At 49.6% G+C, this 12,970-nt stretch overlaps 1 protein-coding gene across 1 annotated transcript in view; it reads right to left on the minus strand.

Moving 5' to 3' along the window:
• Positions 1 to 12,970, minus strand: part of ABTB2 (ankyrin repeat and BTB domain containing 2) — a 164,975-nt gene that overhangs the window by 42,166 nt on the left and 109,839 nt on the right. Inside the window, exon 2 of the mRNA XM_081278550.1 lies at positions 2,020 to 2,166. Coding sequence (XP_081134676.1) covers positions 2,020 to 2,166 — 147 coding nt within the window. The remainder of the gene's footprint in view (positions 1 to 2,019; positions 2,167 to 12,970) is intronic.

Genomic DNA, 12,970 nt, shown 5'->3' on the forward strand with positions numbered 1-12,970 from the left:
TGTTCTGTGCACTGGGGACAAAGCAGTGGACCAAAGAGAACAAGTCCTCATGGAGCTGACGCTCTAGTCAGAGAGGAGAGATGAATGGCTATTTACAAGTAAATATGTGGGTCAAATGGTGGTCAGCATAACCCCAAAGCCACAGAGGGCAGCAGAGGGATGAGGGCGGGAGCTGAACTATACAGTGCCATTTGGGTGCCATTTGAAAAAGTGAAGGACCCTGGTGTTTGGGTGACAATGTGGCAGGCAGAGTGGAAAGTTGGCTGGGGACAAGGAGGGCACTTGACCCAGGCTGGTTGGCTGTAGTGTGGTCGTGAGAGAAGAGTGGCAGGGGAAGAAGCCAGATCATACATCAGCTCGTGGGCTATGGTGATGATTTGGGGCTTTAATGAGTGTGCTGAGAAGTCATGGGGAAGAGGAGAGATATTGAACAGATGAGTGACAGAGACCAATGCATGTTTTAAGTGGCTTCAACTTGGGCAGAGTTGGTAGCAGCAGAGGTAGTGAAAGGGGCAGACTAGAACTCAGGATAGTTTTAGAAGGTACAGTCAACAGAGCTTAGTCCCCCCTGGGGAGGCTTCTGATGTGCCTGGCTTGCACTGTAATGGGTGCCAGAGCCTGATCTTGGCCTTGGCTGTCAGATGCTGGATGTAGGCTGTTGGCCACAACTGGGAAGCCTACAGCCCTAAGCAGCTGAGCACGCAGAAAGCCAGACCCCTTGGGAGGCGAGCTCTGATCCCTGTCCCTGTGACTGGGGGGACAGCACTTTTCTTCTCTGACCTCAGTTCTCCCATCAGGACAAGCCTGGCTGAGTTGTTCTGAGGAGTAAATGAGATCAGGGGCAGAGGCTGGGCCTTGCACAGATAAACCCTCGATTAATATTCAGTGGCTAGAGGAACCCAAGCTGCTCTCTCACACATGGAGGTCTAAGAGACCTCACTGTGCTCGTCAAGAGAGCTCATCAGAACACAGACTGTGCGTGGCCCAGGACAGCTCACCGACCAGGAGACATTCGTCAGGGTGGAGATCAAGCCTCACCCCAGAGCCCACTTCCTTTAGGGTCCCTCTAGGGCAGGGGACCCAGGCCACCAAGCACCAGCTCTGTCAGCTGTCAGGAAGCTGGAAGTCCTCTGTGACCTTGAACCTTCATTTCCTGTCCTGGGATGTGGCAAGAATAGAAGAAGCAGTATTGTGGAGGAACAGAAAGACTTGTCCTTCACTGTTCAGAGGCCAGAAAACAAACAAATTAACAAACAAACAAAAAAAAAACCACACAAAAAAAAAACAAACAAATTAAAACAAACCCTCACAAACAGGGAAGGCTGGACAGAATGAAGCTTTGTTTCCCACGCTGTGACCCTTGGGATGTGTCACCATCCTCCACTGGGTGGTCTCAACAGGGTAAGGGAGAAATAAGGAGGCAGAGTATGCAGTTTGACTTCTTAAATAAGTGGGGTAAGGAGAGGGAGAGCGCAGGATACAGCCTGGGATTCCCAACTGTGTCCCACAGAACCCTGGGGTCCTGGCAGATGCCGCAGCTGGTAGACTGGGGGCAGGAGCCATGGATCACACCCTCCCTCAGCCAGGGGGACACAACTGTCCCCTTCCGTTTCCTATACTGAAGCGTCAGAAACAGTACTGGTTGTAAATTCGGAGGCTTTTAGGTCAGGCAGGTGACATGAACAAAGAAGGCCAGTTCTGTAGCAAAGCGGGGAGACTCCAGGCCACCCAACCAACGGCAGCTTAGCTCCGGGCAGGGCTGGGCAGCAGGCTACTAGGACGTCAGAGATTTCAAGAGAAACCAGAAGTCCAGATTTTATGTGCGGTTATGTCCACATGCTGACCAAGTCTTACATGTCCGTGGGCCACTAGTCTGCCACCTCAGGCCTACAAGGATCTAGCTTTCAGGGGGGCATATGTAGTCTCGAGGTGGTGGCCAGAACCAGATGGCAGACCCTTCCTTGCCTCCCCCCTCAGACCCCTGCTCTGCAGTGCGGCCAGATGCCGAGGCCAACTTACTCAGCTCCGAGATGCTGCCCACGCAGGTGGCCAGGAGAGACTGCTCCAGGGTCCGGAGCTCCAGCTGAGCATAGGCATCGGCTCGCTCATCGTGGCCCAGGGACCCTCCATTGTAGGGGCTGAAGTACGCGGGGAGGGAGAGGACACCTGTGGGGGAGCAAGATGGAGAGGTCACACTCAGGAAGGCAGGAAAGCTCCTGGGGCCTCCGTCGGTCGCCATGGCAGGGCTCAGCCCCCATCCCCTTCCTCTGATGCAGAGGGGCCAAAGGGGTGCACCTTTCCCTGAGCCTTGAGGACATGGGCCTTTTTGCTGTGCCTGGTACTATGGGGGTCAGAATGAGAAGTGGCCCGGCTTTAACCTGCTGGATACCAGCCTTTGATGGAGTTGCTCAAGGACCTGGCCTACGCAGGCTCCCAGGCCGCTCGCTCACTGAGTATCTGCGGCAGGCCTGACTGGCCCCGGGGGTTGTGCTCCTCTCATGATGTGTGATGACAGAGAAGGTTTTGTTTCCATGGTGCTCAGGGGTGGCTGAGTCAGAGGTGCTCTCCTGCCCACCCAGAGGCCAGTGTCGCCCCCGGAGGCCTCTCACTTCCCCAAGTTATCCCCTTTCTTCTTCAAGCCCACGCGGGGCTGGGAGCCGCCACTGCAGAGGAACACTGCCCTCTCCACTCCAAGAAGGGGACTCAGCCCAGCCCTTGGCCAAGTCCAATTAGCGTTTCTCATTAGCACTTCAACAGCCAGGGAGCAGAGCTGTCAGGATGGATCCCAGGGGGTGACAACATGCAAGTCTCCCCAACTCATTGTGTGTCTTCTTAGAAAGCACCAGAAAAGAAGACAACCCGCATTTGGTTTTTTTTTTGGGGGGGGGATTGGCTCACTTTATTTAGCATTATATTCTCCAACCCCAACCATTTACCTGCAAATGCCATGATTTTATTCTCTTTTAATACTGAGTAATATTCCATTGTGTATGTATGCCACATTTTCTTTATCCATTCATCTACTGAAGGGCATCTAGGTTGGATCCACATTTTAGCTATTGTGAATTGTGCTGCTATAAACAATTGATGTGGCTGTGGGAAGGTGGGTAGGAAAGATGGTGGAATGAGACGGACATCATTACCCTAAGTACATGTATGAAAACATGGATGGTGTGACTCTGTGTTCAACCAGAGATGAAAAATTGCGCTCCATTTGTGTAATATGAATTGAATTGCATTCTGCTGTCATATATAACTAATTAGAATAAATAAATTTTTTTTTTTTAAAAAGAAAGCACCTACAAAACACAATCAGCCTGTTTTAAAATTATATGTTGCTTCTTTAAAGCATGTGGCCAGAGAGATTCCAGTTGCCGTCAGAGCCTGGGATTCCCAACTTCTGGTAACTGCTGTTTCTCTCTCGGTGCTGTTTCTTTGTCCCAACCTTCCACCCCATTTTTTTTTCTTAAGAAAAATACCCACAGAGATTTAGTCACCTTTGGGAAAAACCTCCTAAAGTTTCTTGAGATAACTGGACAGCCCCTGGGCTGTGGCCAAGTCTGGGTTAGAACCCCCTGTCCTGCGCCCGTGTGATGTGACCAGGAGGCACCGGGTGCTGCAGCAGAGCAGGACCACGGGGCCTTGGAGTGGAAGTTCTAGGCTGGCACTTGACCAGTGGGGTGCTCTCGGGAAGGTTCCTTAGCCTCTCTATGCCTCAGGCCATCATCGAGAGCCCCAGTCCACAGTACCAGTCGTCAATTCCTGCACCAGCACGTGGCTCAGAGCGAGGGCTATCCTGGTGCTATTTTATTTTATACGGGAACGCAGGCTTTATTTATCTGTCTCATTCATTCTCCATCTTCAAAATCTAAGGACTGACACTGGAAGAGCATCCAAAACTCGCTCAGGTAGGCAGTGGAACTAAGATTCAAATTCAGGTCGCGATGACTCTAGAATATGAACAACTGACCCCCCACCCCAGCTCCCCACTCCATGAGCCCAGAGCCGAATGAACACATCACCCAGGCTCCCCACTGGCTGACCCCGTCTGGTGGGTCTTGTGTGATGACAGCCCCTTCCCACCCATGGACACCCCTACGGAGCCTTGAGTCTCTCTTTCTGGGTGCAGGGCAGTCTTCCTCCACCATTCTGTAGGTTCAGGGATTGATACATATCTGCTCTTCCCCAGAGCCAGGCCTCCCTGTCCTCCTTCACGCTGAAGTGACCGAAGCCTGCCCCCATGTGCCTCTCTTCAACCCTTGTAGATGACAGCAGCCCTGCCACCCGAGCCAGCGCTGACTCTGCAAAGCATGGCATCAAAGCAGTTGTTTCCCAGGGAAAGCTTTGTTTCCCTGGAGGAGGAGGAAGGGCATGTGAGGAGGTCTCCCCCAACCTCCTGCCCAGGCCCTGTTCCTCAAGCAGAAATTCTCCCTGACCGCTGAGTAACCAGACACACTAGGAAGAGCTGGTAAAACAAAAGAGAAGGCCATCCCAACGACAAGCTGCAACCCTCAGTTGGGCCCACAGCTGCCAGAGCCCTGGCTCAGGCCGGCTCCTCCCCTCCTCTCCCTTACTCCACTATAGAAACGACGCTGGAGACATGTGGATCAAATTTACAGTGCTTAGGGCAAGGGGACAGGAAATTCAGCTGATTTGTCAAAGGATTCCCAGAGAGAAATATTATGTCAATAGATCCAGTAACAGGAGCTGGAAGCTCCATTAATACCAGTCTCCATTTTCGTAGTCCTCACCCACCCAAAGGGGCTTTCACTTAATACCATGGCAAAAGTAATTATGAACCTATCGTTAATAATAGCAATGGATAGCATCATGTTTTTGTGTGCCTTTTGCTTTTAAGAGACTCCTGACATCTAGTAACTTATTCTAGCGAGAGAGACGGGCAGTCGTGGTATGGGATGACCACAGCTGACTTTCACTGAGGGCTTGCTTATGTGCCAGGTACTGCAATAGCAGTTTGCATATGTCACCACCTTTATGCCCAGGACCGCAGGAGGTATTACCCCATCTCACAGATGGGGAAACTGAGGCAGGACAAAGTTTGGTGCCTTGCCCAAGGCTACAGAGGTTACCAGAAGCTGAATGGGGCTGGAAACTCATCTCTTCATTCTTGAGCTCCTGAAATGAAATGACTTCCTCCTTTGGGGCACCTTGTCCTTCTACAATTTAGCAACCCCTAGGATATTGAAGGAAAGTCTGTTTGGGCCTGAGGTTTGATGGGAGGAAATGCAAAGGCAGAAAAAGGACTCCTGGAGGCCTCCCCTGAAACTACAGCGGGAAGGCTCTCTTCTTCCTCCCATCTTTCCCTGCAGCTGGTCTTCCCGCTCAGCTCCTGAAGAAAGCCTCCTTCGCATCAATCCTAAGTTGTTCTCCATCCCACATAAGCTCATTGTTCAGCAATTCTTATTAAACACATAAAATATTTCCTTTACACTCTCGCACTGCCTCCATGTCTTCTTTTCCCAGTTCCCACAGGGGCCCAGGGCAAGGTCATGTCTGGGAACAGGAATTTCAAAAAACGAAGGAAAACCCCTAAACCAAAACAAAAACAAGAGAAAAGGCATCCCTTTTCTTTCATTCAGTAGAATCCTTACGAAAATTTACTTGTTCTAGTCATGATGGAAAAGCAGGCATGCAGGAGTGTTCCCTTCACTCCTCTATTAATTTAATAAGGACCCCAAATCAATTCCTGCTACCGAGGAGACCCACCAGCAACACTGGGATCATCACTGTGCAGTGACTCACCAGGCACAGACAGAACACGTGACCGGGTTGTCCTTTGCCTCGTTCTTCTATAAATTCTGCATTTCTGTTGGGACAGTACTCTACTCAATGGACTTTTGGTAAGGTGAAGTCTCCATATCTCCCCAGCGATAAGCAGGACCATAATCTTCAATTTTTCTCATTCTGGCTGCCTAACCCTTGAAACTCGGAATTCTTATCTTGCTCCTTTACTGTCCGCTTTCTGAGTGCGACAGGGCATCCACTGGGTGCCCACAAGAGACTCTGAGTCATCCCTACTAGCCGTCTCCTCCTCCCGCACCTCCAACCCACCACCGGGCCTTGCTGCTTCTGCTGCCTTAATATCTCAAAAACCTGTCCCTCATTCTGGAGCCTTCTAGGATCCCCACCGCCCTCCTGAAGAAATCCAAATACCCCTGCACAGGTAAGAATACATAACATCTTTCCTTAGTTTAAGGAAGAAACTAATTGTGCCAGTAAACTGGAAAATCACCAGCACCTCCCAGGACATCAACAGGTATGAAGCCTAACACCCCAGAGCCTCGTTTCTCTAGCCTGTGTTCCAAGTCTTGGTTCTGCTATGGTCCCTGGGGTTGGGGTTGAGGTGGAGATGGGGCAGGAGCCAGCCCATTTTCTTTCCAGGTGATTTTCCACTAGTGCCCAGAGAAGGCGCTATTGAGTGAGGTGGGCAACCCAACTGGCCCTGGAGGCCACCATCTGGGAATCTAACCTGGATTTCTGCTTGCAGAGGTACAGCCTCCTCCCAGCAAGCGCCAAGCCAGAGCAGATGGTTGCACACTGGGTTGACAAACCAGACTTTCAGTGCAAAGGAATCGATGGGGATTTCATCTATGTGTCTGCACAGATGGGGGGTTAATTTGATGTCCGGCACTGGTCTCTAGGCACCCACTGGCCCCTAGAAGCATTTCCCCCTTATCAGTGCAGAGTTGAACTTCTGAACTGTCAGCAGTGGGAACATAGTGGGAACACAGCCTATTGCTATTTCCTATGGTTTAATTTCCCTCCCAGCTATGACACCATGCTCCCATGCAGGCTTTTCAATGTAAAGACATTCTTTCTGTGCAAACTGGGTAGGGTTGTAATTCAGCTTTTCTGACCATTCGTCAAAAAGCCATCAAGGCTGGAACTTAACTGACCTCCAAACTCAGCAGCCCATTACTGACACACGACTCGTCAATGTGCCTTCTGAGAATGACCCCATGGTCTGATGCCTCAAGAATCTCTGCACAGAGCCATTGCTGTCCCTCTGCCACAACCCCCCGCCCCCAGCTCTGCCAGCCCTGGCAGGGATTTCACTGGCCAAGGCAGCAAAGGCCACTGCCTGTCCCGCTTCTTTGAAATGAAAACCAGGATGCAGGGGATTACTCCTTTATGGCCCTTGTGAGGAAACGCACAAGGCAGGGTCTCTTCTGTCGGTTTTCTTAGGCGCTGGAAGCTTGGGTGGAGTTCAATTCGTAAGCTTCTGAAAATAAAAATTATACTGCCCCACTGAATGGTTTCCAAGCAGTCCACATGACCCAGCTCTTTTATTTTATTTTTTAAAAGTGTTTCCAGCCTCTGATCTTGGGTTTTATATATAGGACATTTAATGCCCAATTGTCGTCTATTAGTCATCCTCGAACAAAGCACTGAAAAGCCAAAGGATGGAAATCCTCCAGAGAGACACAAGCGGGTACAAGGACGGCCTGACTGAACAGTCATTCGACATTCTGCGTTCAAAGAGGCAAGGGGACACTGCAGGAACTAGGGGAAAAACCTTGACGTGGCGTGAAATAGGCCTGATCAACTGCCATCATCCGCCTATCCGTGACTCATCAAGAATGATTAAGAGCTAATTCCTGGGCAAAGCTATGGCCTTGAGATGTGACCACTATGTTGTAACGCCCAAGGGTTCAAGTGGAGAGAAGATGTGAGGAATTGACGGGGTGGGGGGTGGTGGTAGTGGTGGTGGTGGAGAGAACGCATGCGAGTGTGTGTGTGTGTGTGTGTGCGAATGTATAGGGGGACTAAAATGAGTTGAGGAAGCACTTTTTTTAAATCATAAGTTAATGATCCATGGTGTTGGGTGCTCACAAACAGGGATGGGATCAATAAGCATCTGAACCCCTTCAAAGAACCCAGCAAGGGCTGCTATCACAGTGCCCCCTGTGCCTCTGAGGGACACAGGCTTAAATGGGCTGAGTCATTTGATTAAGTAGGCAGCTTAATGGCAGAGGTGGGATCCTGACCCAGTGTACCACCCCAGGGGACCCCGGGATCCACACAGCACTGCCTCTCCTGAAGGGGCCAAGGGCCAGCTTGGGAAGGAAAAGCACACCAGGCTCTCCCTATTCACTCCGGGCCCAGGGCTGTTCCCCAACCCTCGCCCCCCAGCTTTCCCCCTTCTCGAAGGGCAGGAAATTAAAAGCAAATAATAACCATGCTCTGGTTAACACCTCACCCTGGCTAAGTTACCAGAACACCACCAGTGAAAGGTGGTCTTCCGGCAAAGTGTGGCCCGGGGCCAAGAGCTCACCATTAAGCAGTAAAATAATAACGCACGTTTATGACTGCCCAGGGAGCAGGTGGCCAGGGAACCCAGGGCGAGATCAAAGGGTGACGGAGCACAACACGCTCCTGGCCAGCAACCCCCTTCCTCCTAAGAGTGGTAAAAAGCAAACCTTCCCCAATGGTGGGCTGGGATTTACCTCCCTCTGAATGCTCCATCCCCGGAGCTGCTCGTGGAGTTGGTGGTGGGCTGCCCCTTCTCATGCAGCCAGCTCCTCCAAATCTCAGAGGAGCTCCAAGCTGGGCAAGGACTGGGGGGGGGGGGAGGGGGAAGAGAAGGGCCACCATAAAACTAGAGGGCCTCACAAGTCAGTGCAGGTGACCCTGGGAGTGCTGTCCTAGTTATGGTGATTCATTTAATTAAGGTAAATATCAGTTCTCTCATTGACCTAGAGGGTGACTATGGGGTGCTTGTAAAAATAAACAAACTAGTAGAGATCATGGGATTGCTATCTGATTTTTTTTTTTTGAAGCAAAAACTCAATAAGATGCAGTCTGTTCCCTGCTGTTTCCCCATTTTTGCAAGAGAGTAAAATAAAGCCAGAGTAACCGTGCAGATCAATTTCAGGAAATTAAACCTAAAGGTGAACTCTGGAAAAACCAGTAATCGTCACAACATTGGGCAGTGTGGGGCAGAAAACCAACATTTGAACTACTGAGGTTTTTCCAGTGGAAAGAGATCTCTGTGTTATTTTGAATACTTTTAAAGAGATTCTGGGTGGCCTCGCTCCAAAGGATTGATGTAACACACCAAGAACTTGAGTGACCTCGGGAGCACGAGTCTTGGAATAACCTCTCACTAAAAAAAAGGAAAACCCCAGCACATGACCGTGGTCCTTTGTCACAGTCTGTTCTTGACCCACAGCAGTGAGTGCACTAATTCCTGGAGGCCAAGGATAACAGTGAGCCACATTTGTGTACAGACGATATATTTAATAGACACATACAGGGCCGGTAGGGGAGTGCCTGCCTAGCATACATGAGGCCCAGGGTTCGATCTCCAGCACCACAAGAAAACAACAAAAAGACACATTCCTAGAGAGAACTTTAAGAACTTAAAGACAGGGCGGAACTGGACAGTTAAGAGTCAGACCCTGAAGTATCAGCCCTTTCCTCAGCTGACCCTCCCAGCCGCCCAGGTGAGGCTGGTGTTCAACTCGATGGTGTTATAATAATGCTTTCTGAATGACTATGCTTTCCAAACATTTATAAATATGACCTGTGGGTGAAATAAAAGCAGATGTCATGAGAGCTGAGAGGGGACAGACGTTATCAGAGCTGAAGAGGTGAATGTTTCTTTTGAAGCAAATCTATACCTTTCACTTCAATTAAGGCACAAAACTGGTTATTTGAAGTTAAACTTTTACATAAAGTGTTTTTAACACTGTTACCTAGTTACCTATACAGAGCTCAGACTGGAAGTCCTCTAATATCAAAGATGATTATTTTTGCAAGGTAGAAGTGTACATGACTTTTCCCCCCATTCATCTTCAGACTTTTTAACAAAACCATTATTACTATAACCATCATGAGCTCACGGAGGCAAAAAGAAAAATAAAGCAAAAAAAGGAAAGCCTAGTTGTTTTTATAGAGAATTTATAAATAAATAAATAATAAAAACAAATGGTAGATAAGGGAAAAAATTCTACGAGTCAGGTAGAGGCGGTTCCACGCTAATAACAGCAGGTGAGATCTGTCTAGTGTCTCACCCCAGACTCGACCTTGCTGAGAGCCAGCCCTTTCACCTGGACCCAGGTGGTTCTGACACAGACCTGGGTCCCTCCGTGGGACTTTCTGGGCCATACGTTGCTGCTGTGTTTCTGTGCAAGCCTGCTGCCACAGATGGCCCGACCCTCCCGCACCACAGTGGCCTGTGCAGGTTGCAATCTGCTGAGGTCTGAGAACAGGGAGAGTCCAACCCCACAGCCCAAATCCCTGCTGGGAAAAGGGAGGCTGGCCTGCCCTGCCTGGGTGGGGAGCAAGGCTGTGCCTGCCCCAGTGATTCCGGAGCTGCATCCCTCGCTAGGGAGCAGAGTGCCAGAGGGCAAGGAGGGGACAGGGTCAGGGCTCCCAGCATCAGCTCAGACATAGGGAAGAAGAGTGTTGCATACCCATGACAGACACAAGTCACTCCTTGGGGGTTAAAAACACTGCAAATATTGCAAGATCCAGGGCAGATGGCCAAGGCATCTAACATGAGCGTGTTAGAGAGAAATATACTGCACTGGAGTCCTGCTCACAAACAACTGGCTTCAGCCCATTGGGGTTCCAATTCCAAAGGGGTCTGAACATGAGACTCCCCAGATAATGTACGAGTAGGCGTCAAGAGAGACGAGGGTTTGGAACCCAGCTCTCCTACTTACTAGCTATGCGACTCTGAACTAGTTACTTCTCCTTTCTGAGCCTCTACTTGCTCATCTGTAGAATACGCCTACTGAGAGCTCCTGATTTGTTAGATTGTTTAAGGATTAAAAGAAGTGATGGAGGAGGATACTTGGGGAAAGACCTGACACATAAGATGCATACAGTAAAGAGAAATATTTCTACGAATGGTCTCACAGTCAAGGGCCAGTGGCTTTGGGATAAAGCCACAAGATACTATATAAAAGCTATTAACACCATGGGGAGGAGGGGAGGACCCCATGGCCTCTCTACCCTGTTTTCTTAGAGGCCGCTGCGGCTCACATTTGTACAAAATCATGCTGCACTGGCTGCAGATGGGTAATTTATTTTGCATTTGTTCACTCATTTACTCAAAGTGGTGTCCTGATTACCTGGTGTGCTAGCAGCAGCTGTGCTCTGGGGACAGGAATAAAGGGGAACAGAGGGCCTCCACCCTCGTGAAGGCGGAGCACTCAATACTGCACTCCAAGGGCCCCAAGGGAGCCAGCAAGAGGAGGAGGAGGAAGGTCCCTGAGACCCACTGTTCTGGCCTGAAGTGGGGGGGAGGGAAGGCAGGGGAGAGGCCATCGGGAGGAGAGTCAGCTTGGCAGAGCGGCTGGATGGGTCTTCCCCTTTTCCTCAAAGGTCAGAGTAGCAGCTCTATGCAGCTTTGCGGACTATGCGATCTCTCAACCTCTCAACTCTGCCAGTGTCATGTGACTAGACAAACAGGTACGGCTGTGTTTCGTGAATGAAACCAGGGACACTGAAATTTGAATTTCACATTATCTTCATGTGTCATGAATATTTTTCAATCATTCAAAAATGTAATGTCCACTCTTGGCTGGGGGGCTGTAAAAAAAAGAGGCAGGGGGTGGGACCCGGGGCCAGGAACCCTTAGGAGGACTGAAAGGGGGACTCAAGAGGGACAGCCAGAGAGTGTGACAAGCTATAGGCACAAAAGCCTAGGGACTCACACTCTGCCCGAGAACCAGGAGGACCCACTGAAGGGATTTGAGTGGGTGAGCGACAAGGTCATCTGTACACTTGAGGAGGAGGTGGCCAGGGCTCAGGAGAGTAGCATCCCAAGGGTTCACTGCTGGCCGGAGACACATGCCCTGCTATGGAATTCACAGCCCAAATCCCTGGGGGCCAGCCACTGCCTGCGCTCTCCCCATCCAGACACCCATTCCTGACAGTATTTGTACTAATCGTTGGTTGCTTCCACCATTCAGCAACTGTGAATGAAGCTGCTATAAACATCTATGAGCAGGATTTTGTGTGGACATAAGTTTTCAGCTCCTTTGGGCAAATACTAAGGAGTGCAATTGCTGGACTGTGACGAACACAAGTTTGTTTGGGAAGGAAATGTCAAGCTGTCCTGTTACGTGGCTATGCCATCTGGCACCCCCAGCAACGCACGAGAGTCCCTGTTCCTCCACGTCCTCACCAGCCATGGCTGGTGTCAGAGTTCAGGATTTTGGTCAGTCCAACAGGTGCGAACTGGTGTCTCATTGCTGTTTTAATCTGCAGTTCCCTGATGACAAATGATGACAGGCATCATTTCCTGTGCTCATTTGCTACCTATATATCTTCTTTGGTCTGATAAGGTCTTTTTCCCATCTTAATTTAATTTTTTATTGCAGTGCTGGGATTGAACCCAGGGCCTGGAAATGCCACTGAGCTACATCACCAGCCCTGGCCCATTTGTAAACTGGGTTGTTTTCTTCTTTTTGAATTCTAACATTTGCTTGTGGATTTTGGATAACGGTCCTTCATCAGATCTGTCTTTTGCAAATATTTTCTCCTCATGTGTGGCTCATCTTTTCACTTTCTTGACAGAGTCTCTTTCTCACAAAGCAGAAACTTTTCATGGTAATAAAGTCCAGCTTATCGATTTTTTCATAGACTGTGCTTTTGGTGTGGTATTTATTTAAAGTCACCCCCAAATCCACGATCGCCTCGATTTTCTCAAAGGCTATTTTCTAAAAGTTTTATAGTGTTGCATTTTACATTTAGGTCTGAGACCCATTGTGAGTTCATGTAGGAGAGAGCGAAGGTCTAGGTTCCTTTACTGCATGTGAATGTTTAAGTTCCAGCACCATCTCTGGGTAAGGCTGTCTCGGCCTTGGCTCTGTTATCAAAGGTCAGCTGATGGTGTCTGTGTGGGTCTATTTCCAGGCTCTGTTCTGTTCCACTCATCTCTTTGTGCTGAAATTGCTGTGCTGTGCTATTCTCAGCATTCACTCACTTATTCAAG

Source organism: Spermophilus citellus (genome assembly GCF_964194105.1).
Source record: "Spermophilus citellus genome assembly, chromosome: 2".
Lineage (NCBI taxonomy): Eukaryota > Metazoa > Chordata > Mammalia > Rodentia > Sciuridae > Spermophilus > Spermophilus citellus.